The 27,026-nt window shown below is 44.5% G+C and overlaps 1 protein-coding gene across 5 annotated transcripts in view; it reads right to left on the minus strand.

Annotated features, from left to right (window-relative positions):
- Window positions 1-216: 216 nt before the first annotated feature.
- The window catches only part of LOC138739043 (collagen alpha-2(IV) chain-like), a 171,842-nt gene continuing 145,032 nt past the window's right edge, over window positions 217-27,026 (minus strand). For all 5 annotated transcript variants that reach the window (XM_069890422.1, XM_069890423.1, XM_069890424.1 and 2 more), the window contains 13 exons: window positions 26,794-26,868; window positions 26,607-26,714; window positions 23,787-23,894; window positions 16,535-16,606; window positions 15,520-15,645; window positions 15,263-15,379; window positions 14,375-14,536; window positions 10,194-10,292; window positions 8,338-8,484; window positions 7,400-7,516; window positions 5,654-5,845; window positions 3,766-4,052; window positions 217-2,814 (listed from right to left, as the gene is read on the minus strand). In XM_069890422.1, the coding sequence (XP_069746523.1) occupies window positions 2,554-2,814; window positions 3,766-4,052; window positions 5,654-5,845; window positions 7,400-7,516; window positions 8,338-8,484; window positions 10,194-10,292; window positions 14,375-14,536; window positions 15,263-15,379; window positions 15,520-15,645; window positions 16,535-16,606; window positions 23,787-23,894; window positions 26,607-26,714; window positions 26,794-26,868 (1,871 nt within the window). In that variant the 3' untranslated portion in view covers window positions 217-2,553. The remainder of the gene's footprint in view (window positions 2,815-3,765; window positions 4,053-5,653; window positions 5,846-7,399; window positions 7,517-8,337; window positions 8,485-10,193; window positions 10,293-14,374; window positions 14,537-15,262; window positions 15,380-15,519; window positions 15,646-16,534; window positions 16,607-23,786; window positions 23,895-26,606; window positions 26,715-26,793; window positions 26,869-27,026) is intronic.

Raw genomic sequence — 27,026 nt, forward strand, 5'->3', positions numbered from 1 at the left:
CTGTGGGGCCACAATTATAATGGAAGCTGCCTATGCAAATATAACATGCTGAGGCGATGCCTTTACTCCCTGTGGCAGTCAGAGAGTTTGAGGCAGTTTACCAATGGGGACAAGTTGGACATTATGTTTGGTGTAGATACATGAGCCCAGGGCCTGTTCTTGAGTTGCGCTGTTCCTGTGTATGTTCTGTGTTAAAACCACATGAAAGGAGTTACATCTGGTAAAATATTTTTAATTTGGATAATTACATCGATGGAGCCTCATGTCTTACAGCACAAATAAAAAAGGAGCATTTGTACAAATGTCTTTTGAACAAGCAGAGCTTCTATTTGGTTGTGACCTACAGGAAGACAGTTGTGTTGCTTTGCTGTCTAATATTGCAGAGTTTGCTGCAGTAAACCATTCAATTTATGAAGGTAGAAATCATTCCGACCAGGCTGCCAAATCTAGTGTTGAAAGGATTAGTCACTTCTAGTGAAGTGAATTTCAACTGTAGAAGCCCAGTGGTCCTACTCTAGCATTGTGCACTAGCACTGTGGCCCTACCCTGGTTGTGTGTGCAGGCAGTGCAGTGATCCCCTGGGCTGGCATTGCAACAGCGGCCCTGCAGTGACGCAGTACAGCAGTGGCCCACTGGAGCAGTGCAGTTGTGCCGCTCCCTGCCACTCACAGTGACCTTGCACTGGTATGATGCCACAGTGTCCCCACACTGCAACAGCAACCTTATTGGCATGGGGCAGATTTAACACCTGCTTTGGGACTCGTCTCTCTGTCCTTGCACCAAAATTTCTGGAAACCCTGCAGAACCCTTGACTGTGTTAGGCCTTTCAAATATCTGTGTTACACACTCATGCTTATTGCCTGATAGCAAATCATTTGTTAAACAGTCATAAATTAGTGGTGAGATATGTGGCACTGAGCACATTAAAGCAGCTAATAACCTGCACAGATTCAAGTACAAAAACAAGATGCACAATAAAGGAGCTCAGGGAGAGGATTTACATTTACATAGCACCATTTGACAATGCACTGTAGCCAGTAGGTTGGATTTGCAGTCATGTTCTACCACAGGTAAATCAAAATTTCCCTCTCCCAACAAAGCTGCCCAGAGGGAAATGATCTGTTCTGATTGGCGTAAGATTGAGAATGGAACATGGGCCAGGAGTAATGCTGTGCAACAGATATATGGAGACCTAGTTTTACTTTATTATCTGACAGCCCCAATCTGCTGAGATGAGCACCCTCAGCACCTGCCTCTCCCTCAGTACTACAGGATTGAACTCTATGTAATCAGAGTGAAACTTGATCAGAAACTTCCAGAAAGTAAATGCATTTCAGAACTAACATGTAGTTAATATTTTTAATCAACTTTAATGTGGAGGAAGAGAGCGGTGGCAGGAACTGTCCCATAAACCTCAGCCACAACTAATATTTTATTTCAGTAGAAAAGATACAATTTGGAAGAATTTGTCTGGGCTGTTATAGGCAAAAAAAATGAATTGCCTTTATTACAACAGCTCTTTGCTGTTATAGACATGGGTTCCTTGCCTGTAACATCAGAAGTTAAACAAGAGAGTCTGTAGATGGGGTAGGGGCAAACACATTTGTAAACTCACCCCAGCACCTACAGACTTTCTTGTTAACTCCATAATGTCAGGGGCCTGGTGTTCCCTAGTAGTCAAACCTTTTGTCCCAGTGATATAGTGTGTGTATTTATCTGGCCAGAATGTCCCAGTTAGAGAACATTGGGAGATCCTGACTATATTCACCCACAGTGTGATGATGTTCCTGAATTCTGGAATTGTGTGTCCTGTTATCAAATCTCAGACTGGGAGCTCTTAGTCCCACAAATCTTTCTCAAGGTCCAAGAGTTGCCAAACTCTGTTCAGGAGCAAGGATGCATCTTGAATTTCTGTAGCACCTTGTCCTCCTTTGGGGAACCTTCCAGGACTCAAGTCAATCTGCACACGGCAAGATCCCGCACACAAAGCAAAGGATGATCTTTGAAAAGTTATTGGTAATGAATAAATATTTTCTTTAGCTCGAGAGAACCTCATCCTCAGAGGGATCCTTGACTACAACCCAGCACAAAGGCCAACTATCCCTCAGTCTGGACTCCAAACTCCCCCTTGGCCATTGACCCTCCATCCTTCCTTGGGAAGTGTGATCCTCCCACACTGACCCTCCTTAGGCTATGACTCTCTCACTGACCCTCCCCAGGCACTATGACATTCCTTCATTGACCCTCCTCAGAGAGGATGACACTTTCTCAGCTTGGAGAGTGTGTTGAGGTGTCTGGGCTGGCGTGCAGTTGAAGAGCTGGGTGTGAGGGGAGTTGGTGCAGTGTGTGGGAGCAGTCCGAGGATACAGAACTGGATTACAACAGTGGGGGCTCACCAACAGGTGTGGAGGGTCAGGTGACAATGATCAGAGACTCTCCAGTGTATAGAGGCTCCCCAGGGTTTGGTGTTGAGTGGCAAGGTAAATCCAAGGACATCTGGTAGAGTACGCCTCACTGTGGTGGGCAGCTGGGAGTGGTTGACCTATGGCCTTGTTACAAATTCTTCATGCAGACCTGACAACGGCTCACTCGTGTCAGGAGTTGCCCGGCCTTCAGAGTGTCAGCTGCTGGCTGGTCCTCAAACTGCTGCTCCCGGTCAATGGTGGAGAGCCAGAAGCTGTGCTTGTTGGCAAAGTAGTGGCAGGTTCCCCGGGCCCCGTTGCACTCCACAAAGGGGCTGGTGCGGAAGTCTTCCAGGCAGCTCCCGGGTGAGACCAGCGACTGGCCACCTCCCTCACTGCCTGCTCCTGTGTGCTGAAGGAGAAAGCACCGAGAGTCAGGACCAAAACAATAATGACATAAAAACAGCTGCCCTGCCCCTGGAGAACCAATGGAGTTCTCAGCATCAAAGTACGGGCTGGCCAATTCTTAATCCAAACTCTCATTCGCCATGGATCCCATGCAACTTGTACCTTCTGGATCATATCATGAGGGACCTGGCCAAATGCCTTACTAAAGTCCATGTAGACAGCATCCAGCTCCCTATTCCCATCAACCTTTGATACCTCAGAAAGAGTTGGTAAGACATGACCAGCCCTGAACAAAGCTAGGAGACTGGCCCTAATTTGACCATGCCTTTCCAAATGTGCATAAATTCTACCTCTCCATCTGTTTCTCTACCACTGAAGTGAGGCTTGCTGGCCAAAATTTCTTGGATTATCACCATTTCCCCTTTTGAACAAAGGGACAACACTGGCTACTCTCCAGTTATCTGGGACCTTGCCTATTGAGGAGCAAAGATCTTCAAGTCCCTAGCCGCCTCCTCCCTTCCCTCTTTCAATAAAGAGATATATCCTATCAGGCCCTGCAGACTTATCTATCATAATGGTCTTCAAAAGAACCAACACCTTGATCTCAAAATGCCCCAACACATGAGCATTCTCCACACTCAGCTCCCTATCACTATCCTCCAGGTCCTTCCTTCTCCTTGGTGAATACCGATGCAAAGTACTCATTTAGTACCTCACCCTCTTCCTCTGAGACCAAGTATAAATTCCTTCATTGTTCTTTCATGATGCTATCTCTAATTATCCTCTTGTTCTTAATGTAGAAACAAATGCCTTAGGATGCTCCCAAGGACATATCATGAACACCTTTTGGCCATCCTGATGCATTGTTTGGGCTCTTTCCATGAAATAGCATGATCTCAAACACAAGAGAGAGAGAGAGAGAGGTACTGCTGCATTAAACATTCAGAATTATTACCATGAGGAATGAATAACCGATCCACAGGCTTCGCCAGCCCAGGGGACACATGGGGATGGTAATGTCCTGGCTGTGGACAGCCACAGCAAGAGAGGGAGCTTCGCACACTGAGCACCGGCTGATGTACTGCTTGATGTCTTCATCGGCAACCGGCATCATGGGGATGGGAGCGTTGGTGGACAGCCAATGGGATTTGTCGTTTCTGCTGGCGTAGTAGCACACCTCGTTGATGTTGCAGTAGATGAAGGGCATGGTGGTGAATCGAGGAATGCAGGAACCAGCTAATCCTGGGGCAGAAGACAATGCAGTCAGTGCAGCGGGCAACAGCTATCAACACACTCAGAGGTGGGTGGTTAGCCCCATGCACCCACCAATAGGTGGGCACCCCTTACAGGTGCAATACCCCCACAGGTGCTCCCACACCACCCCGTCCACAGCCATATTTGCACCATCTCTCCACATTTCTCATAGGACACGCAACATCACACTGGAGATCTGTGGGAGGGGCAGCATCTGTTGTAGGAGACAGAGGCACCAGCGTGGAAACAGGCCTTTTGGTCTAACTTTTCTATGCCTTCCAACAGCCCCACCCACATTTATTTTACCTGCCTGTGTTTGGCCCCTATCCCTTCAAATCCATCCAATTCTTTCTTAAACATTGCAATAGTATCTGCCTCAAGACCTCCACTGGCTGACCATTCCATACACCCACCACCCTCTGGGAAAAATCATCACCCTTCAGTTTCCTGTTAAATCTATTCACCCCCCCCCCAACCACACATTCACTTTAAACATATATTCTCCGGTTACTGATTTCCCTCTGGGCAAAATACTCTGGGTGTTCACCCAATCTATTCCTCTCATCATTTTGTATATCACCAAGAGAGTGCCACACTGTGTGTAGGGGGCAGTCCCAAGGGTGTATTGTGCTGCAGAAGGGGTGGTCCATTGGACTTTAAACTGAGGGCAAGTCACACTGACTCCATGCTTTATCCTTCCTGTTGCAAGTCATGACATTCCCATCATACTCTGGTTTGCTGGGTGAGGCTGTGGGTCCCACTTCCTGCCCCATACTGCCCCTCTCCAAAGTTGTGCACTAGGGCAGTGCATCAGTGCCCATGTGGAGGAGGAAGGGCCTCGTTTGGAAGCCACTGTTTATATTTGGTTTAAATCTCATTTTAATTTGCCTGTTGTGTTCATGTTAATGCCAAATTTTAGTAGGTTGTGATTAATCTTGTTACTGTTTTCTGTGAATTGCTCTTGTGGATCCAAAATATTTCGAGCTGCCTGGATGGCATGCTTTTCACCATATCTCTGTACTCGTGCCAATAAACTGTTCAGTATTCTCCTAAGATGCTCCCACAATCTGATTGTGACTCCAACCCTTTTACCATGCAGCAGCCACAAGTGGCTGGAGGGCATCCTGGGAGCCCTCAGGTGCTGTTGCCCATGAACCATGTGGTGGCCTAGGGAGTTTCTGAGATTTCAAGGCCTGTGTGTGAACACTGGGTGCAGGAGGAGAAGGAGCAGACTGGTGCTGGTGCCATGGATGAGGGGGTTGACCTGACAGGGGACCGACGGCCTTTGGCCCAGGTTGGACATCAGGTGCAGGAGGTGATCTCACTGGGAGATTCCAATTCTGAGGAGTGGAGGGAGTTCATTGATGGATCTGGATCTGGGAGCAAAGTTTGCATACAGGGTCCAACCTACAGGAGTAAGAGCAGGAATTCTTTCCTTTAGAGGTTGTAAATTTCTGGAATATTCTCTCCAGAATGGCAGAGACTTCAGGAGTTAAATGGCCTTCTCCTCCACCTTTCCCAGTGGGCTGGCTGTGAAATTAAGGATGGTATGTACTTGGCTCAAGAAACACACACAGGAACCAACGTACCCAGGTCTTGGTTGTGGGATTTTTCCTGTCCTTCCACATACAGGAGGCTGTATCCATCCCAGAGCTTGTTCATCCCCAAGGGACATGGTGGGACTTGTTCCGACTGGCTGTGCTTGACCAGGAGATATCCCACACTTACGCTGCGGCCCGGCATTCCCGACATGCCTCGGGCACCTGGCAGTCCTGAAGGTCCTGTGGAGCAAGGGGTGAAATCAGACCCATCCCACTGGTTATTGAGGAATGCAGCTTTTCAATAACATTGTACAAATTCAGAACAATTGCTGGAGCTTTTGTTGCTCAAAGTAGCAAATAACCTCATCAGAATCTCTCTACCCACATAGACAGAATCATACATTTATGCACTGAAAGACACTCAGTGAAACATGAAAGTCTACTGTAAAAACACACAGTGGCTACACTTTGTGAGGTGTCTTGAGGAGATTCAGTATGTCACCAAAAACTCTTTAAAAACTTCTACAGGTGTAGTGTGGAGAGCATTCTGGCTGGTTGCATCATTGTCTGGTACTGATGTGCCAATGCTCAGGACAGGAAAAAACTCCAGAGGGTTGTTAACTCAGCCTCAGGCACCAGACTTCACTCCATCGAGGACATCTACATGAGGCAGTGTCAAGAAAGCAACCTCTATCCTCAAGGACCCCCCACCACCCAGGCCATGCCCTCTTCACTCTGCTACCATCAGGAAAAAGGTACAGGAGCCTGAAGATGAGCATTCAGTGGCGCAAGGACAGCTTCTTCCCCGCTGCCATCGGATTCCTGAATGATCAATGAACCAAAGACACGGCCTGACTTTTTGTGCACTATTATTTTTACTTTTTATTTATAGTACTGTCGTAATGTGGCAGCGCACATAGTTTATGGTCGGGTGAACCGGCTCCACGTGTTACGTATGTGTTAGCGGAGCAGCCGCATCAAAGATGGTGCAGCACGATTCTTCTTTTCCAACAGAGGCTCGGGGGCCACTTGCACTTGTTTGCAACACGATGATGCATTTTCTGGTGCATGGGGAGGGGGGGGGGGGGGCAGGAGCTTTGAAGGCCTTAAAACGGTAGCACGCTAGACTCTAAACCTTGCTAGTTCTAATGAGTTAACTGACTGCTGGTCTCGTTTGTTCATTCAGTTAGGTCGCACGCTACAGTGAGATGATCTGAATGTTTGCTCCATGAGGCTGCTGTAAAACACCGAATCTCATGATTTGTTCATGACCATAAATTCTGATTCTCATATGCCAGAGGAACTCAGCCAGTCTTTTCAATGTCTATAGGAGACAGATATATTGCTGACATTTCAGGCCTGAGCCCTTCTTTATATTCCTTGAATAAAGGCTCAGGCCCAAAACGTTGGCAACATATCTTTGTCTCCTATAGACGCTGAAAAGACTGCCTGAGTTCCTCCAGCATTTCAGTGTGTTTTTACAGACACTCCCCCTACAGTCACAGGCACACACACACACACAGACACCCACCCACACACACCCACACACACACCCACACACACCCACACACACCCACACACACCCACACACACCCACACACACCCACACACACCCACACACACCCACACACACCCACACACACGTTCTCTCATAATTCTGAAAACTATTACCTGTTGTGTTTTGATTTTGTGTGGGTGTGTGTGTGTGCGTGTATAAGTAAGTGGGAGTCCAGGCTGGAGAGCTGAAGATGTGCTAATGGGAGAGGGGACTGTGTTGTTGGGGAGGTTTTATACCTTGAAATCCAAGAGGACCCCTTTGTCCCAGAAGACCTGGATCTCCTCGTGGGCCTGCCACGCCTGGTGTGTTGCTGTGGCCGGGGAGTCCTTTTTGACCCTTTGGGCCCTTGAGACCTGTTGGGAGAGACACACTGATGTCAGAGGGTGTTAAATAGAATCTCCAGCTGCGATACAGCCCAGCAGTGAGCGAGAGCTGTTACAAACGAGCAAAACCCTCCCCTCACATCTCAGCTAGTCTGCAGCCCACTTACAAGGGCTAGATTGCATTTTTATAGCACCATGCTCCAAAGCCAATTATTCCAGTGCTTCACAACCAAAGTCCTATGGTCACAGTTGCAGCCAATTTCTGATCAGGAAGATCCCAAAATGGCAATCTGAGAATTACCATCTGCTCCTCATGGTGGTTTTGGTTGACACCATCTGCTGCTCACGGTTGTGGTTGAGATGGCTGGGGCAAATTATCCTTCATTCTAGGAGCTCCATGAGGCAGCTGGATGGCAATCCCTGGCTAGAAGAGTAGGCCTTGTTTGTCTATGGTAAGACTTACTGGGAGCACAGGAGAATGTCTGACTGACCGTAGAGACAAGGCAGTGTGTGGTGCCACTGGATCGATTCTTGGGACATATTGAGGAGAGAGTGACTAAGGTTGGCAGATTCTGACCAAGGTTCAGGAGGGTGTGAGGTGATTCTGTGCCTCAGAAGTATAGTTTAACCTCTAGAACTGAGGGAAGGAATGTTTCTCATTGGGAATTATAACATTTTGGAATTTTTTCCACAGAAACCATCTATGGTGGGATTGGTTGGCTTGTGGACACAGATCAGAGCAGCTGTGGTGAGTCACTAATGCAGAAAGACCTCTGTATGCATATTTTTCTCTTTCTGCAATACCGTGCAAGTTCTCAACTCTTTGCAGAAAATTTAGTTAACAATCTCACCTGGATCACCACGAGATCCCTTCGGACCATGATCTCCAGGAGGACCACGGCGACCAGGGTTTCCGGGTAACCCCTGAGAACCTTCTGGACCCACGAAGTTTTGGGGACCAGGGACTGGGCCATGAGGACCTGGCAGTCCCACCAAACCTGCAACCCAACCAGAGGAGGACAGCATTGGGCAACAGGCAAAGCAATGGGAGCATCTATCTCATCTTTTCTCCTGCTAAGCTGGCCTTCTACCTCCTTCCCAACTCCATCCTCACCTCTACCATCACCCTTATCCCCACCTCCACTTTTATCCTCACCCCTTCTCAACTCCATCCCCACTCCCAGCCCAACTTCAACCTTACCTCCATCCTCACCCCCCCCATCCTCACCTCCATCATCACCTTCATCCCCACCTCCACCCAATCCTCACCTTCATCCCCGCCCATGGGTGCCCAGTGAGGGGTTGGACATTGTAATCTTTGGAATTAACCGAGAGACCCCTGAGCCATTGTGGGGATGTCAAGGATGGAGACAAATGGGAAATCAAACTTGCAAGCATGAAGGACACAACTGTCAAAATCCTTAATCCACATAGAGAATGGTCAAACTAAATTAGCTCTATTAAGCAAAAAGACATCCACTGGAAAACTCAGTGGGATTGAGCAGCATCAGTGGGAGAAAAAGAAGGGTTGATGTATCGAGCTGCAATCCCTAATCAAAAATGGATCCTGAAGCAGTATTTGATGAAAGGTTCTGTCCCAAAACAGCGACCCTTCTTTTTCTCCCACTATTGCTGCTCAACCCACTGAGCTCTCCGGAGGATGTGTTTTTGCTCCAGTTTCCAGCATCCATGGTTTCTTGTGAGTCCCTAAATTAACTATAATATTGTGGAGTGTGTATGTGACAGTGAAGCTGGAGATTCCAGAACTGGGGGGGGGGGTCACAACTTCAGGATATTTAGAACAGGTTATGAGACATTTCTGCACCCAGAGAGTGGTGAAGGTGGAGTTTTAATTTAATTTTTAAAATTTAATTTAAACATACAGCACAGTAACAGGCCCTTTCAGTCCACAAGTCCATGCCACCCAATTTACACCCAATCAACCTGCAACCCCCTGGTACATTTTGAAGGGTGGGAGGAAACTGGACCCCCCCAGAGAAAACCCATGCAGACATGGGGAGAACGTACAAACTCCTTATGGACAGCACAGGATTCAAATCCCAGTCCAAATTATTGGCTGACCATTACGCTAACTGTACCTCCCCAAGGCATCAACACAATTGTTACCTCTTCAAAAGGAATGGAGAGAAATGTATATGTACAGTCAGATGATAATGAACTTGAGAAGAAGGTGGGAATAGTCGGAAGGCAATGATCACCCATTGTGGTGTTGATGTGCAACAGGCTCAAAGTATTCAATAGGCTTCTCTCACTCTCTCTGCTTCGCTGAAAAAAAGAGGCCATTCAGTTCCTTGAGTCTATTCCCAAAGGCCAATTCATGGCATTGGTACAAACCTTCAGCTTTGTCTCTTGCCCTGCAGTGAAGTTTACTCAGGTCTTTCATGGGGATCCCAACATGTTATGTTCAGGATGTTCACCCAGGAGAACAGAGGAGAATGGTGCCCAAGGGAGCTCAGCAAAGCCTTGAGAGCCCATCCTCTTGCAGCACCCCGGGCCTGGTGAGGGCACAACTATCTCTGCCTGGGTGGAACCATTCGAAACCATGCTCCTCCCAGGGCTGGTGCTGTTCTTCTCAGCCAGTCTGGCACATTGATAAGGTCAGGGACATGGGAGCAAGTGGGAATACAGCATCCAGTGTTTATCACCCAGTGTGCATCAGAGGAACAGGAGAAGGTGTTTCACTCACCTGGCAGCCCCACAAATCCTTTTGCACCGGGCGCTCCCTGATCTCCAGGCTTGCCGCTACCTCCAGGGAAACCCATCATACCCTGTTCACCCTTTTGGCCTGTCAATGAATAAAGTGGTGACCAGTTACAACAGTTTTAGAAGTATAGCATTCAACTAGCACCCTAGGATATGACCGCCAGAATTAAATTAATTGGGAAAAGGGGGGGGGGGGGGATGAAAAGAGTGATTCCCTCACCCAGTGAGGCAACACCACTGGACAGTCCCACTATGAACAGTCCTGTCCCAGCACAGTCCCAATATTGGACATTCCTGTTACTGGAGAGTTCAGTCCATCACCAACTGACAGTCCCACCACTGGTCCGTTGCACCAGTGGACAGTCCTGTTGTTCCACATTCCCACTACTGGGTTGTCCTACCAATGTACTGGACATTCCCACTGTGTAATTATGCATGTAAACAAGAACTACATTTCCCAGCATGCAATGTGTGCTGTTGTCCAGAAACCGGAAGTGGTATGTGATGGGGATTGTCGGTTGAAGCAGCTAAGGGAAATAAAGTCAGTAAAGAGTTAAACCCATGTAAAGTCTTTCTTCTTGAAAGAACAAGCATAACATGGTGTCAGAAGTGTCTGAGTGAGAAAGCATAGATAAGTTATGTCCTCCACACTGATGCATTTTACTGGCAATCGAGCAGAAAATTGGAAACGCTTCAAACAGCGATTTAACATTTATTTAGAAGCTGGTGGAATGGGAGAGACCGATGGGAAATGGAAAGCGTCTGTTTCTGCATGTGATGGTTGAAGATGCCTTGGACCCCTATAACAGTTTTCAAATTGATGAGACAGCTTTCACGTTGAACACTCTGATGACAAAATTTGAGGAGTATTTTGTTCCAAGTAAAAACGTCACGTTTGGGAAATTTAAGTTTTTCTCCTGTGACCAGAAACAAGATGAGCTTTGACCAAAATTTAATTGAGCTTCACACACTGAGCAAGTCCTGTGAATTTGGAGATTTGAAAAATTCACTCATTAAACACAGAGCAGTTTGTGGAATGCCAGATAATGGACTTAAAGAAAGAATTTGAATGAAAAAGTTTAGACTTTGGAAAAGGCTATGGATATGTGTAGGGCAATAGAGACCACACGAGCACAAGCTAAGGAGCTGCACGGGATAGACACAACAGGGCATGCAATGAAAACAGAGAAACAGAGCACTAGGAGTTTCCCAAAGCAACAACAAAGCAATGTGGTCGGCTCAAACAGTAAATGCAGCAGGTGTGGAGGTCGACATATTCCAAAGATGTGTCCTGCCTATGGAAAGTCCTGCTATAAATGTGGGAAGAAGAATCAGTTTGCAGAGAGCTGCAAAGCAAAGGCAACCAAGAGAAAGGTGTATATTGTGGATGAAGAAGTGGAGGAATTCTTCATGGATTCACTACAGACTGATGGTGGCAAAAAGGAATGGATCGTTCCAATGACTGAATGAGACAATAATTCCATTTAAAATCAACATCAGAGCCCAGGTGAATCTGTTATCTATGGACAATTACAAGATCCTCACTGTAAAGAGCAAGATCTATCCTGTGAAATTAAAAGTGACAGGATACACTGGAGAGAACATTCTAGTAAAAGGGGGCTCTATGGCGACAACTACTGAAAGTAGTCACAATTATTGAAAGGAGAGTACAGCCAATATTAGGTCTGGGTACATGTAAAGAGCTCGACCTGGTGAAAAGAGCTTTTTTAGTGGCTTCACAGACCAAAGGTAAGCACACAACCCTCACAGGAGAAAGGATAACTACCTTGGAGAAGCGATGCCTTAATGTACTGAGAGAATCAACTTCATTACATGACATGAAAGACAAACTGGAAAAAGAGTTGGCAAATAAAGATGCCTTCTTACTCTAGCGAGAAGACAAAAATAGACAGTTACAGGAATGTCTGGAACTGGCTGAAATTGCCCAGTGAATTGGAGTTTTGACAAAGGCTGAAGAGCAGCCTGGCAGCATAGAAGAACGTTTGAGACACTTAGCGACTCAGCTTGACTCTAATGAGCGACTTCAGCTGCGTCTAAAAGAAAGAAAGAATGGCTGCATTAGAAGATAAGAATACATCAGACAAGAATCTGAACCCTTAAGAAAACACCTGAAGAGTCTTCTTGATAAGGAATTGGAAAATGCAAACCACCTTCTTTCAACTACAAAGCTTAAAGGAGCTTCCACCTCAGAAGAGGAACTGACAGCTACGTCACCCATTGCAGCAGCTGTGGCCAAGATGGTGAAGCCTAGAATGAAGCTCACAGAGTTGTATAATGGATATGTTGAAGCCCAAGATCAACTGCTATTGGCAAAACAGAACAATAAGAGAGTGAATAATCATTTGGATGAAATTGTGAAAGAAGTGGAGATGAAAGCTCTGCTTCTGAAGCCCCAGTGTGATGTGACAGAGTGTTTAGAGATGGTTTGGGAGGAATTGCTAGAGCAGCTTGAACACACACATTTTAAAACACTGAATTTTTGCAGAGTGCTTTTTTGCAAAAATGCAACAAAGTATTGACAGCAGCTTGCTTGGGAGAGCATGTGATTTTTGCAGACAGGGAGAACAGTTTTGATCTCAGAGAGGAAGGGAGTGAAACAGAGAGAGAGGAGACAGAAATCAGTTCTGACTGGCAAACTTTGGAAGGCTGCCTGGTCAAAGGAGAAGGCTGTCTGTCTGAAAGGTGACCTGAAAGAAAGAGGATCATCTGGAGAACCCTGAAGGGGGCAAGTTTCATCAGCAAGACTGATTGAGAAGGAATCAGGTGCGGATAGTCTGGAACAAAAGGAATTCCTCTCTGAAGACCAACAAGAACTCTCCTGAGTGGTAACTATTTGTCTGTTAAGCACCAAAGACTGGTGAACTTTGTTAATGCTAACTTCTGTACGCAGTACAAGAATTGCCTGCAACCAGTGAGATTGAACTGGATCCAAAGAACTTTTCTAATCTTAAATACACATTACACACACCTCCACTTAGTATTAGAGGGGGGATTAAATAGGTTAAATAATAAGTTAGTTTAATTTTGTTTTCTTGTTCAAATATAATTAAAAACTACTTTTGTTTAAATAACCCCGTGTTGTGGTGAATATCTCTTGCTGCTGGTTTTTGGGATCCTCTGGACTCTGTAACAGTGAAGAATATGAACATGTGCAAAAACCTGTGGCCAATCTCTCAGCTACATTAGAAGATGCCATGTAGGAAATTTGCCATTTACAAAAACGCACTGATCAGGCGAATAGGCGTGCTTCATTACTCAACAGGGAGAATCAGAGATACAAAATGCAAGTGTCAGATCTTTTACAACAGAATAGGGTGCTTTTGATGGAACTAGAAGATGCATGAGGAAATTATATTTTGCCTGAAGATGAAGAGTTCTGCTGACATGCAGTTCTTCTGAAGTGATTTCTCAGTATTTGGTGATCTATTGCAATGTTGAGGAACTGCTACTGCAAAATCAACAGCTACTGGTGACTGTTCGCAAATTTGCTGATAAACAGGAAAGGAACGAGCAGGAAAAGAAACCTCTTCATGGATTTCTGAACTTCAGTGAACCTTGCAGATGCCCTGAATGAACTTGAATGACTTCGTGAAACCAGAAGTCATCAGATGCAACTGGTGGAAAGAGACTGGTCACAGAATGTAGATAGTTTTGTTATGTAGACATAGCTCTGTGTTAGTGTTTTTTTTTTAAAAAGGTGAAAGATGTTATTATGCATGTAAATAAGAAGTAGATTTCCCAGGATGCAATGCGCTCAGTTGGGCAGAAACCGGAAGTGACATATGACAGGGTTGTCAGTTGGAAGTCGTCTGAAGCAGCTCAGTGAAAATAAAGTTGGTTAAGTGTTAAACACTTAAGTGTAAAAGTTGTTCTTCTTGTCAAAACAAGCATAACGCCCACCACCAGCTGTTTCTTTCATCGTTCTTTCATCGAACATTCCTGTCACTGGACGTGGATAATGGGCAGAGAAAACCCATCAAAGTCACCCCACAATCTCCTGGAATCCTGTGTTTTTAAGTGGGAATTGGCAAAGACAGTATTCATTGAGATGGTGGGGATATCCACCTGCTTGAATCACTGCAAGTCTGTATGCTGTTCCTATCCTGTGCGTTCTTAATACCACATCACTCTGTCATGACTTGCCTTTGTCGCCAGGAATACCATTGATCCCGGGAAGTCCAGGTAGTCCCTCATCACCCTTCTGTCCATGTAGTCCAGGAGGTCCTGGTATTCCTTGATCTCCTGTCTCACCCTTGAACCCTTGAATGCTTGATCTGCCAGATGGACCTGGTTGGCCACGATAGCCTGTGGTGATGCAAAGCACAATTATTCATCTCATTGCATACTGATTTTTTCCCAAGCCCCACTGTGTAAGACAGTCAGATGCATCTGTCCAAATCTGGAGACATGAGCAGTTCTCTACTGGCCATCCCAACACTAGTAACCATGGAGATGTGAATCATTGCTCAGCTGGCCATCCCAATGCAGGTAACCATGAAGATATGAGCAACCCTCAATTGGCCATTCCAACACTGGTAACCATGAGATGAGAGCAGTACTCAGATGGCCATCCAACACTGGGAATCACAGCCATCTATGAGCTGCAACAGATTTCATTGATTCCTGATGCACAATACACATGGTCAATGCTTTATGACCAATCACAATCACAGTCTGTCCTCTGACCAATCACAGCTGATTGATTTGACCTCTGAGGAATCGTAGCCAGTCAATCTGACTTCAGACCAATCACAGCCGGTCAGTATGACCTCTAACCTATCACAAGCAGTCAGTACGAACTCTGTCCAATCACAGGCAGTTAATACAATCTCTGAACAATCACAAGTTTAAAAAAAATGCTGGAAACACTCAGCACGTCAGAAAGCATCTGCGGTGAGAGAAAGTGTTCAATTTCAGCCTGATGATGTTTGATTGGACATTTCCATGACTAGTCAGGTCATTCGATGAGAAACCCAGAGCAGCTATGGTCACTCAGCAACAAGCAGCAGGGAGCAATGAGAACTCCTTTACCTTGGGCTCCATCCAACCCCCTTGCTCCAGGGTCGCCCGGTTTTCCTGGCTTGTCTGATGGGAACAGAGGCCCTGGAAGCCCTGGTGGTCCAGATGCACCAACAGAACCCTGTTGACCTAATGCAAATCGTACAGAAGAGCGTTAACATCTGGCTTTGGCAACATTAGGTTTATGCAGGGTTGAACGTGGCTGGGCTGGGGATGGGATTAAGGTGGCGTGGGCAAAGGTTAGTGTGGAATAGTGTGTGCTAATTTACCCATCTCGCCTCTGGGTCCAGGCTCCCCTGGAAGGCCAGGCTCTCCCAGCTGTGTGTTCGGTGCTCCCCTCACTCCTTTCTCACCCGCTTGGCCAGGATGGCCTTCAATTCCTTTCCCGCTCACGCCTGTTGGCAAAACAACATGGTCACCTCAGTCCATTGGGAAGTAACTGTCCATTCTTTAAAAAAAAATTTAAGACATATAGCACGGTAACAGGCCATTTTGGCCCACGTGTCCATGGTGCCCAAAGTTACACCAAATCAGCCAACACCCCCGGTACATATCGAGTGGTGGGAAGAAACCGGAGCCCCCAAGGAAAACCCACGCAGACATGGGAAGAACATACAAACTCCTGACAGACAGCGCAGGATTCAAACCCCGGCCCCGATCAGTGGCGCTGTAAAGGTGTCGCGCTAACTGGGACGCCAACTGCGCTGTTCATTCCCTGCCCCTTTGAAGATCGAGGTTTAACTAGGGGTGGAACTGTGAAGGAGCGCAGCATTGTTGGAGGAGCCACCTTTGACTGAGAGCTAAACGAAGGCTCATCTGCACTGAGCTTCAAAGACCCCATGGAATTTTGTGAAGGAGAGCAGCCTGTTGAATCTAGGGGAAGTTTGCCAGGATTTTGGGCTGCTGACCTTTCTAAACTCTCTAGCAAAGGGCGGAAGGGGAGTGGGTGGGGAGGGAGGGGAAGGAGGGGAATGTTCCTCTGTAGAGAGTCACTGTGATCTGGGTCTTGCTGTCTGAAAGGGCAGGTGACGAGGAGTCAACAGGAACTCAGCAGAGCTGATGAGAAACTTTCACAGAACCAGCAAAGGCACAGGGAGATGGGGGAGGGGGCTGTAACTGTCATTATTTGAACTCGACCCCTGACATTGAGGAGCACAGGACACCTAGTCCCTGCAGTGATGCCTACACTGTAGGAACGTGCTCAGTGACAGCCAGGATTAATCAATCAGTTGCTCAGTATTCCTTCTGATGGGGAAACGATTCAGTAAAACATCAGCACAATACCTGGAGATCCCACGAAACCTTTTGATCCTTTCAACCCATTCAATCCCGGCAAACCATCAGGGCCCCGGACACCTGTGGCGAGATTCACAATGAACATTGATTACTATGTTACCCAGAACCTGAAGCTTATGGAGGATGATAACCTTGATGAAGCTTGATCAGGATCAGCCCCTGTCCTGCTGCAGGGGAGCCTTGGAGAAGGATAAGACATCTTCAGAGACGTGGACCCTCGTCTCTGGGTGGGAGATTGGATGGAAGGACTCGCCTAGCCTGGGATTGGAGGATTCCCTCATCTCAGTAGAGTCTGGGGTCTCGGTTGTTTAGTCTAGAGGCCAAAATTTTTTATAACTTTTAAAGTGGTACCTTCCTTTGTCCCGAAAATATTTTTTGACAAGGTTGAATCTAAGATATATTTGGAATAATAAAAATCCTAGATTGAGCAAATCTTTATTGCAGAAATAAATGAAAGATGGAGGAATGACTCTCCTTTATTTTAGATTTTATTATTTGGCTATTAATATCTGATAGATTACCTTTTGGATTTATTATTCAGGCATATATGAATGTCCTTTATGGGTAGATTTGGAGAGGAATTCAGTTAGGGTGTACTTGTTGACTTCACTGCTGGGAGCTCCTTTACCCTTTGCATTATCAAAAATTAATAGACCAGATCTTAAGCCAGTTTTTAAGTATAGAATAAGGATTTGGTTCCAGTTTCGTAAATTTTTTGGGGTTTAATAATTTTGTTCTATCTAGTTAAATACATCATGCTTTCTTTTTTAAAGCATCAATGACTGATTGGACTTTTTCAATATGGAAAATTAAAGGAGTAATAACCTTTTCAGACCTATTTGCAGGAGACTGCTTGATTGTCTTTCAATCAGTTAGCAGACAAATATGATTTGAGCAAGGCACAATTTTTTAGGTATTTGCAAATTAGGGACTTTCTGTGTACTTGACTTCCAAACTATCCTTCTGCTACCCATCGTATGTGATGGACAACCTTTTTCAGGTGTATCCACTTCAAAAAGGGTAAATAGGTAAAATATATAATTTTAAAAAAATTTGTGGCTGATATCCAACGATAAAATTAAAGCTGCTTGGAAATTGAAATTCCAAGAATTGCTTCCATACAATCAATGTATTCAACTAATGAATACTTCATCATTTTGTGCCCGTCATTCCTTGATTCAGTTCAAGGTGGTACACCAGACACGCATGTCTAAAGACAAGTTAGCCTGTATTTTTCCCAATGTAAACCCTACTTGTGATAGGTGCAAAGTTGAAGAAGCTACTTTCACAAAGCTAGATAATGTCTGGAAAGGTGTCTTTGAAACCCTGACAGAAGTTCTCAGATTAGACTTACAACCAAATCTATTTTTAAAAAAATTTTTCACACTATGAACCATATCAACCAAATTATATACAAACATTTCTTATTAAATATTCACAGTGGCATTTTCTCCCTTTTTTCCCCCTACCCCCTTCCCACCCCCCTCCAAAACCAATAAATATTCAACATATACAATACAATAAAACCATAAAACAATGTCTTCACACAATGAAAAATAAACAAGAAAAATGTGTCATCTACTTTTACACACTGAATCAAGTCGTTTCGTCTTCTTATCATTTTAGGGGGTGGAGGTCCCAGGCAACTCCTCTCTGTTATGTTCCATGTATGGTTCCCAAATTTGTTCAAACAATGTGACTTTATTTTTTAAATTATATGTTATTTTTTCCAATCCTAGGTATTGGATTGCTTGTGCTTGCCATTTAAATGGTGATTCTTTTTTAAATTCTGTATAATCCACATTACTCATTGGCATCGCTTCACTTTTATTTGCATTAATCTTGTACCCCGATATTTCTCCATACTCCTTCAATTTCTTATGTAATTCTTTTATTGATATTTCTGATTCTGTTAGGTATTCTATGATGACATCTGCAAATAAGCTGATTTTATACTCCGTCTCCTTTATTTTTATCCCTTTTATCTTATTTTCTGTTCTTATCAGTTCTGCCAATGGTTCTATTGCTAAGGCGAACAATGAGGGGGAAAATGGACATCCCTGTCTAGTTGACCTACTTAATTTAAATTGGCTCGATACACATCCATTTACTGTTACCTTCGCCAACGGTCTATTATACAATGCTTTAATATAATTAATATATTTTTCTGGTAGATTGAACCTCTGTAATACTTTAAATAAATAGTTCCACTCTACTCTGTCAAAGGCTTTTTCTGCATCCAAATCAACAGCCACTGTTGGCTTCTTATTTCTTTGAACTGCATGAATTAGATTATTAAGTTTACAGACATTATCCACTGTTTGTCTTTTCTTAATAAATCCAGTTTGATCTTGTTTTACTATTTTTGGTACACAATCGGCCAATCTGTTTGCTAATAATTTCGCTATTATCTTATAGTCTGAGTTAAGTAGAGATATTGGTCTATATGATGCTGGTTTTAATGGATCCTTCCCCGTCTTTGGTATTATTGTAATTATTGCTATCTTACATGAATCTGGCAAGTTTTGTGTTTCTTTTATCTGGTTCATTACTTCCATGAGAGGAGGAATGAATAATTCTTGAAATGTTTTATAGAATTCTATTGGGAATCCATCCTCTCCTGGTGGTTTATTGTTCGGCAGCTTTTTAAATATATCCTGTACTTCCTGTATTTCAAATGGTTTTATCAGTTTGTTTTGTTCCTCTTCTTGCAATTTTGGCATTTCATTTTTAGCTAAAAACTCTTCTATTTTATCATCTTTCCCCTCGTTCTCAGTTTGGTATAATTGTTCATAAAATTCATTAAAGTTTTCATTAATCTCTTGGGTTATATGTAATTTGTTTGTCCTTTTTCCTTGATGCCAATACAGTTCTTTTAGCTTGTTCTGTTTTAAGTTGCCAGGCTAATATTTTATGATTTTTTCTCCCAGTTCGTAATACTTTTGCTTTGTTTTCATTATGTTCTTTTCCACATTGTACGTTTGTAATGTTTCGTATTTTATTTTTTTGTCCGCTAATTCTCTCTTTTCCGTTATAGCATCCCTTTTTACTAGTTATTTTTCTGTACTTACTATCTCCTTTTCCAAATGCTCCATTTCCCGATTGTAGTCCTTTTTCATCTTAGTTACATAACTTATTATCTGTCCTCTAATGAAGGCTTTCATTGCATCCCATAATATAAATTTGTCTTTCACTGATTCCATGTTTATTTCAAAAAATGTTTTAATTTGGAATTCAATAAACTCTCTAAATTCCTGCCTTTTAAGTAGCATGGAGTTTAACCTCCATCTATATGTTCTTGGTGGGATGTCCTCCAGTTCTGTTGCTAATAACAGGGGTGAATGATCAGACAGTAGTGTAGCTTTTTACTCAGTTTTCCTGACTCCCCCTTGAATATGGGACGACAACAAAAACATATCAATCCTTGAGTATGTTTTATGCCTACTCTCTTGGGTGCTGCCTCCTCCATATATCCTAAGTTTCATTTCCTGCACTGATTTAACCATAAATTTGGCTGCTTTATTCTTTTTGCTTGTCTTTTGTCCAGTTTTATCCAACATTGGATCCAAACTAAGGTTAATTAAGGTTAATCCTCCTCATTAGGTGTATATATATTGAGCAAATTCCAAAATTCTGAGTATATCTGATACTTTATCATTACATACCTCCCTGCTGGATCTATTATTTCTTCCTCTATTTTGATTGGTACATTTTTATTGATTAATATGGCTACAACTCTGGCTTTTGATTATATGATGCTGTCGCTACATGTCCTACCCTTTAATTTGTTATGTTCCACTTCAGTTTAGATGCGTTTCCTGCACAAATGCTATATCTATTTTTTTTCTTTTTTCAGTAAATTTAATAGCCTCTTCCTTTTAATTTGGTTATGTATTCCATTAATGTTAATAGTCATATAGCTCAACATGGCTATCTTATATCTTGTTTATACCTCATTTCCACTTCATCACCACCTCCATCCCCCTTTTCCCCATTTTCATCTCTCATTTTTTCCTTTTTAAACTCAATGTATGACAACACATTTAAAACATAAAATACTCCCAACAATTCCCACACCCAATATTACCTTAACCCCAAATACCCCACCTCCCTTTCTGAGTTGCCCCTTATCCCTTGCTGGACAACCACAAGTCCCCCTTCCATTTGGATTGCTATCTTGCTCGCAAGCGTCAACTGATTTTGCAGTGATGGTTATTCTCTCACCCCCCAACCCCCCCCCCAGAAAACAACTTTTTAATTTTTTTTTTTTTTTTTTTTTTTTTTTTTTTTTACACATATAACAAAGCTCTCCCTTTTTTTTATCCCCTTATTTCCTTCCTTCCCTATCTTTTCCCTCTTTAGTTCTTTACATATACATTGATTTTACATCTTAATATATACTTTATCACCATTCTTCATTCTTATTATATCTCTTCATCTCTCCTTCTGTCCTACAGATGTTCTGCAAATTCTTGTGCCTCCTCCGGATCTGAGAACAATCTGTTTTGCTCCCTGGGTATAAATATTTTAAGCATGGCTGGATGTCTTAACATGAATTTATAACCTTTTTTCCATAGGATCGATTTTGCTGTATTAAACTCCTTCCTCTTATTTAGGAGTTCAAAACTTATGTCTGGGTAAAAAAATATTTTTTGACCCTTGTATTCCAATGATTTATTATCTTCTCTAATTTTATTCCTTGCCTGCTCCAGTATATTTTCTCTTGCTGTATATCTCAAAAGTTTTACTAAGATGGATCTTGGTTTTTGATGTGTCTGTGCTTTTGGAGCTGGTGCTCTGTGTGCCCTTTCTATTTCCATTCCTTCTTGCATTTCTGTCATTCCCAGGACCTTTGGGATCCATTCTTTTATAAATTCCTTCATGTCTGTGCCTTCTTCATATTCCTTCAGGTCCACTATTTTTATGTTGTTTCGCCTACTATAATTTTCCAACATATCAATTTTCTGAGCTAACAACTCTTGTGTCTCTTTAATTTTTTTCTCATTTTCTTCCAATTTTACTCTTAAGTCGTTTACTTCCATTTCTATAGCCGTTTCTCGTTCTTCCACATTTTCTACTCTTTTCCCTATTTCTGTCATGACTAGTTCTAATCTTTGTATTTTATCTTCTGTTCTTTTCATTTTTCTTTTGATTGCACTAAATTCTAATGACAACCATTCTTTTAATGCTCTCGTTTTTTCTACAAAAAAAGCTTTATCTATATTCTGTTCATCAGTTTTACCTTCTATTTGTGAAGATCTTGGTCTTCTCCTACCTCCTCTTCTGTGTATGTACCTATGTTTGTGTCTTCTTTTTTTCTTCTTTGTATCTGTATCTATTCTGATTTTCCTGATGAGTTGCTTGTACCACTTTGTCGGGCCTCTTGCTGTTGGTCCTCCCCTTCTGGGCTGCTCATCTGTCAGGCTTCCTGTGCCTGCTCCTTCTTGCCATTTACCCCGTTGACTTTCTTCCTCGCCTGGTACCTCACTCCCTCTCCTGCTGCCTTCCTCATCTTCCAGCTGAGAGCCTTGGTGTCGGGCGTCCCTCAGTTGGTCATGCCATATTTGCCCGCTCCTTGGCTGATGCCCCCCCTCCCGTCGGTATTTTCTTTTACCTTTGATTATGCGTTGCTCATGCGCAACTCATCGCGCACTTTTGTTTGGCTTAGAGAGCCATTTTTGCAGTCCAGCAGTCAGGACTGCTCCAACCTTTGAGATCGGACGTTCTTCGCCACCACGGCTCCTTGTTCCTTCGTGCAGGTAAGGCCTTCTTTCTTTTCCGGTGACTTTTTTTTTTCCCCTTTTTACTTTTTCCTTCTCTGGTGCCATCTTCTTTCTCTTCTCTGCAACTTTATCTTCTATTTCTTATATTTTATATTTGTTGAACTTTGTCTTTTCTTGACTTTTTTTCTGGAGAAGGCTGGTTTTACCCTACCGGCCACTACTCCATCACGTGACTCCTCACAACCAAATCTAGTAACAGCTATTTTTGGAATCATACCAGGAGACTGGGCCTATGCCTGTCTCCACACAACAAATAGTTGCCTTTTCAACATTATGAGCGAGAAAAGCCATATTACTTAAATGGAAGGATCAAACCCACTGACTCTACTTCAATGGCTCTCTGCTGTCTTGTCACATTTAAGTTTGGAGAAAATGAGGAGTCTGACATTTGATACCTCTTAAATTTGAAGAAGTTTGGTGACCGCTTATTCAATATTTCCATATAGTGTAAGAATCATAATTTTATACTGGGATTCTCTCCGAGTTCCTTAGGGCAAATTTGGTTTTAACCAAGAAACCCTTTGTTTTCCCTCTTTACTCTCAGAATGGAAGTCCCAGTCCCGCTTTCATTTTTTTTCTGGATAAGTTAGAGGGGATTTTGTAATAAAAATTAATTTTTTTCTCTCCTTTTTCTTTTGGTTTAATAAAATGAGAAGAAATTTATGGTTAATATATATTTGTTAAATATTACTGTTCTTTTTCTTATACCCTTGTAAATACATGAGTGTACTGTAACTCTCCTCTTGTATATAAGTTCGACATAATTCATAAACAGTTTGGAAAAAGAAAGAAAAAGGATCCAGAGTGTACAGCATGCAGCTTGTGTATGCGTGATATTCATTGAATGCAGGTGTCTGACACTGCAACCTCAGCCACTGCACCTTCCCCTGTCCCAGCCCCAAACTAACCCCAGCTCGCTGATCCAGCCCTTGCCCCTGTTGTTACCCAAGGCCTCACTCTAACCTTCTCCCCTGCTCCAGCCCCTGCCCTGTCCCTGCTCACATCCCCGCCCCCACTCACGCACAAGGCATTGATCCAATCCTCTCCCCTGCTCCAGCTCCTTCCCCCACTTCCAGCCAAGGCCTTGATCCAACCCTCTCCCCTGCTCATATCCCTGCCCCCACTCCCACTCAAAGCCTTACTCCAACCCTCTCCCCTGGTCATATCCCTGCCCCCATTCCCACCCAAGGCCTTGCTCCAACCCTTTCCCCTGCTCACATCCCTATCCCCATTCCCACCCAAAGCCTTCCTTAAACCAGAGCCCTGGCTGAAGACCTACACTGCTCCACCGCAGCTCTTGCCCACTCCACACGTGCCCCAAGAAACATGCAGTGGGTAACAGGGGTGAGCAGCCAGTCTCTTTGCTGGTTTTCTGCTGCGCTTCCACCAGTTCCTGATCAGGACTGGGAGGAGGAATGCTGGGGGTGTCAGTCACCGTCACACACAGTCACTCATACCTTTTTCCCCTCGGTATCCTGGGAACCCTGGAAATCCCAGTGGTCCGGGAGAGCCTTTAGGACCTCGCAGTCCCTTGTCTCCTGGTGGGCCTGGCAATCCAGGAGAACCTACAGAGCAGAGGACAAACAAATCACCCAGATTCTGAATCAGTACACACACAAAACAAGGCTGCGGAGAAATAGCAGGGGAGTGTGGATTCAAGATTCCTTCACGTACATAAAACGCAACATTGGTTAACTTTTGCTTGCCATAAAGGCACACAAAGAGGCTTCACTGTCCTCCATCAGCAAGAGAAAGAGAAACAAAGGAGAATCCCTTCTGAGAGACTGAGTGCCTGGAAATGTTCTTCTTGTGCTCCTACGGCTGCATGGCCTCCTGTCTATTCCAGCAGTGAACGCTCCATTCACAAGATCATATGATCAGGAAGCTGCTAACAGCCAAGACCCTTTGGGAGCCCTTCTATGGGCTGTTTAATGCTTGTACGGGGCTGTTGGCATTGCAACTACGCAATAGGGCCCTGTGGAGGAGCACTGTACGTGTATGTCTCTCTCTCTCTCTGTGGTATACGACCACCAGCCTAATGCAGGGGGCGATCTCTTTACCTGCAGGAAGACCACCTAAGGGCTGACTCCACCTGGCCAGCTGTCAATCAGCCGACCCAAATATAGACCTGAGCTGGCCCTTCCTGAGCCAGTCACAACACGGGAACCACCGAAGCATGAACTGGTGTTCAGACTTTTACTGGAATAAAGCCTGTGGTACAGTCTTTGAGTGTTGTGCTTGCTCACTGCTACCTCAGTGCCCTGCTCACCAGGTCCACAACAGCAGCAGGGCTGCCAATACCTCAGTTCCAGCAGTGCCAAAGTTAACCAATGTACTGTTCCTCTCATTCACATCATAGTCCCATCTACTCAAGGTCAAAATCTCTTCACCAGACAGTCAACCAACAAAGTCCAACACAGGGCAGTGGGGAATGCTGCTGCCTCACAGCTCCAGTTCAATCCAGAGCTCTAGTCTGCCTTCTGGAGTCTGCAGCTTCTCCCTGTGACATTGGTGCTATGATTCCTTACCACGTCCAAAGGCCGATGGGTAATTTGTGCAGATGAGTGGTAAAATAATGAGGTGGGGTTGATAGGTAGGTGTGAGAGAGAATATGTTGGAGAGCGACAAGGAAAGAAGGAGAGGCAATTGGTCCTACCACATTATCAAAAGGTCTGGATAGAGTGGACGTGGAGAAGATGTTTCCAGCAATGGAAATGTGTAGGGCAAGGTCTCTGAATAAAAGGTTATCCATTTGGAACTGACATGACGAGAAAGAGGAGTGAAACAAGAAAGTCTGCACACACTGTGATTTTACTTAATAAGTAAAGGCGCTAGAGAAACACAGCAGGACCCACACCATCATTTGGAGGAAAGATATATAACAATTTCAGGCCAGATCTCTTCATCAAAGTATGTAACAAGGTGAAGTTTCCTTAGGCAGAGGGACCTGAATCTGTGGAATGCATTGCCACAGATGGCTGTGGAGGTCAAGTCATTGGGTACAATTAAAGTGGTTCCTGAGCGTCTCAGTTTATGGGGAGAAGGCAAGACAATGGGGTTGAAAGGGAATAATTCAGCTGAGATTTGTGTTTAGTTTGGTTACCATACTACAGGAAAGCAGTGTGGGCTGCCTCAAAAACTACCAGTAGCACTAACTTCTACTGTGATGAAATGCTTTGAGAGGCTGGGCATGGCCAGAATTAATATTTGCCTCTTGTCAAAATCGCTCCAGAGCAGATGCAATATTGCTGGCTCTCCACTCAGCCCTGGATCACCTCGAAAACAGCAACTCATACATATGGCGGCTCTTCATCGACTACAGCTTGGCCTTCAATACCACTAGTCCCTCAGTGCTGGTCAAGAAGCTACAAGCTCCAGGCCTCTGCACCCCACTCTGTCACTGGATCCTTGACTTACTGATCGGAAGACCACAGTCAGTATGAATTGGAAACAACGTCTCTTCCTCACTGTTTATCAATGCAGGTGCACCCCAAGGTTATGTTCTTAGCCCACTGCTCTACTCATTATACACCCATGACTGTGTGGCCAGGCACAATTCCAATGCTATCTACAAGTTTGCAGATGACGACACAGTTGTTGGCAGAATCACAAATGGCAATGAGGAAGCGTACAGGAGGGAGATAGATCAGCTCATTGAATGGTGTAACAAGAACAACCTTGAGCTCAGCATCAGCAAAACCAAGGAGATGATTGTGGACTTCAAGAGGAAGTTAGGGAAGCACAACCCAGTCCTCATCGTGGGGGTCAGTGGTGGAGAGGGTCAAGAACTTCAAATTCCTGGTTGTGAACATCTCCAAGGATCTGTCCTGGAGCCTCCATGTTGAAGAAGGCTCGCCAGCAGCTATACTTGGTGAGGTGTCTGAGGTGATTTGGTATGTCACTAAAAACTCTCGTAAACTTCTACTGGTGCACAGTGGAGGGGGGGGGGGGGGGGTTGCTACTTGCTGAGCTGTTGTTTATGTCTGGCCAATTCCCAGAGAACAGCTTTATGAAACACTGCAAGCAGCTTCTATTTCTGGAGACCCAGGAAGAGAGTGAGAGAAAGATCAAAGAGGGCAGATTGGTTGACCCAGGGGAATGTGTAACACTCCTCCCTCATTTATGAACCAGGGGAGAGTTTAACCCTTCTCGATCATGGGGTGTCCTAGAGGAGTGTATAACCTCCTCCTCAATGGGTGTTCCAGCTGAGTATATAATACCCCTACCCCATCACAGAGGTGCTATTGGCCACAGCCCCCTCCCCAAGGGGCACTTACCCTGCTGCCCTGACAGGCCATGGCTGCCCCTATTCCCTTTCATTCCTTCGATACCAGGATTTCCAGGTTCTCCAGGTTTTCCGTGTGGACCTGCCAGGCCTGGAGTGCCTGTAATGAAACACACAGTCAGTGGAGGCAATGATAGGTGTGGTTGGTGGAGTAGCTCGGCACATGATGGGCTGCTTACCTTTGACCCCTACTGATCCCCTTTCACCTGTGAATCCAGGGACTCCGAGCATGTTTATTGTGTTTCCCACTTCACCTGAAGGGTGGGCACAACAGCTGTTACTTGAAATCTGTCTATCCCACTGTTCCCAAAACACACAAATCTGTCCATCCCACTGTTCCCAAACCATGCACATCTGTCCACCCCACTGTTCCTAAAACACACACATCTGTCCATGCCACTGTTCCCAAAAC

This window comes from Narcine bancroftii, chromosome 7, assembly GCF_036971445.1.
Source record: "Narcine bancroftii isolate sNarBan1 chromosome 7, sNarBan1.hap1, whole genome shotgun sequence".
In the NCBI taxonomy this organism is placed as follows: Eukaryota; Metazoa; Chordata; class Chondrichthyes; order Torpediniformes; family Narcinidae; genus Narcine; species Narcine bancroftii.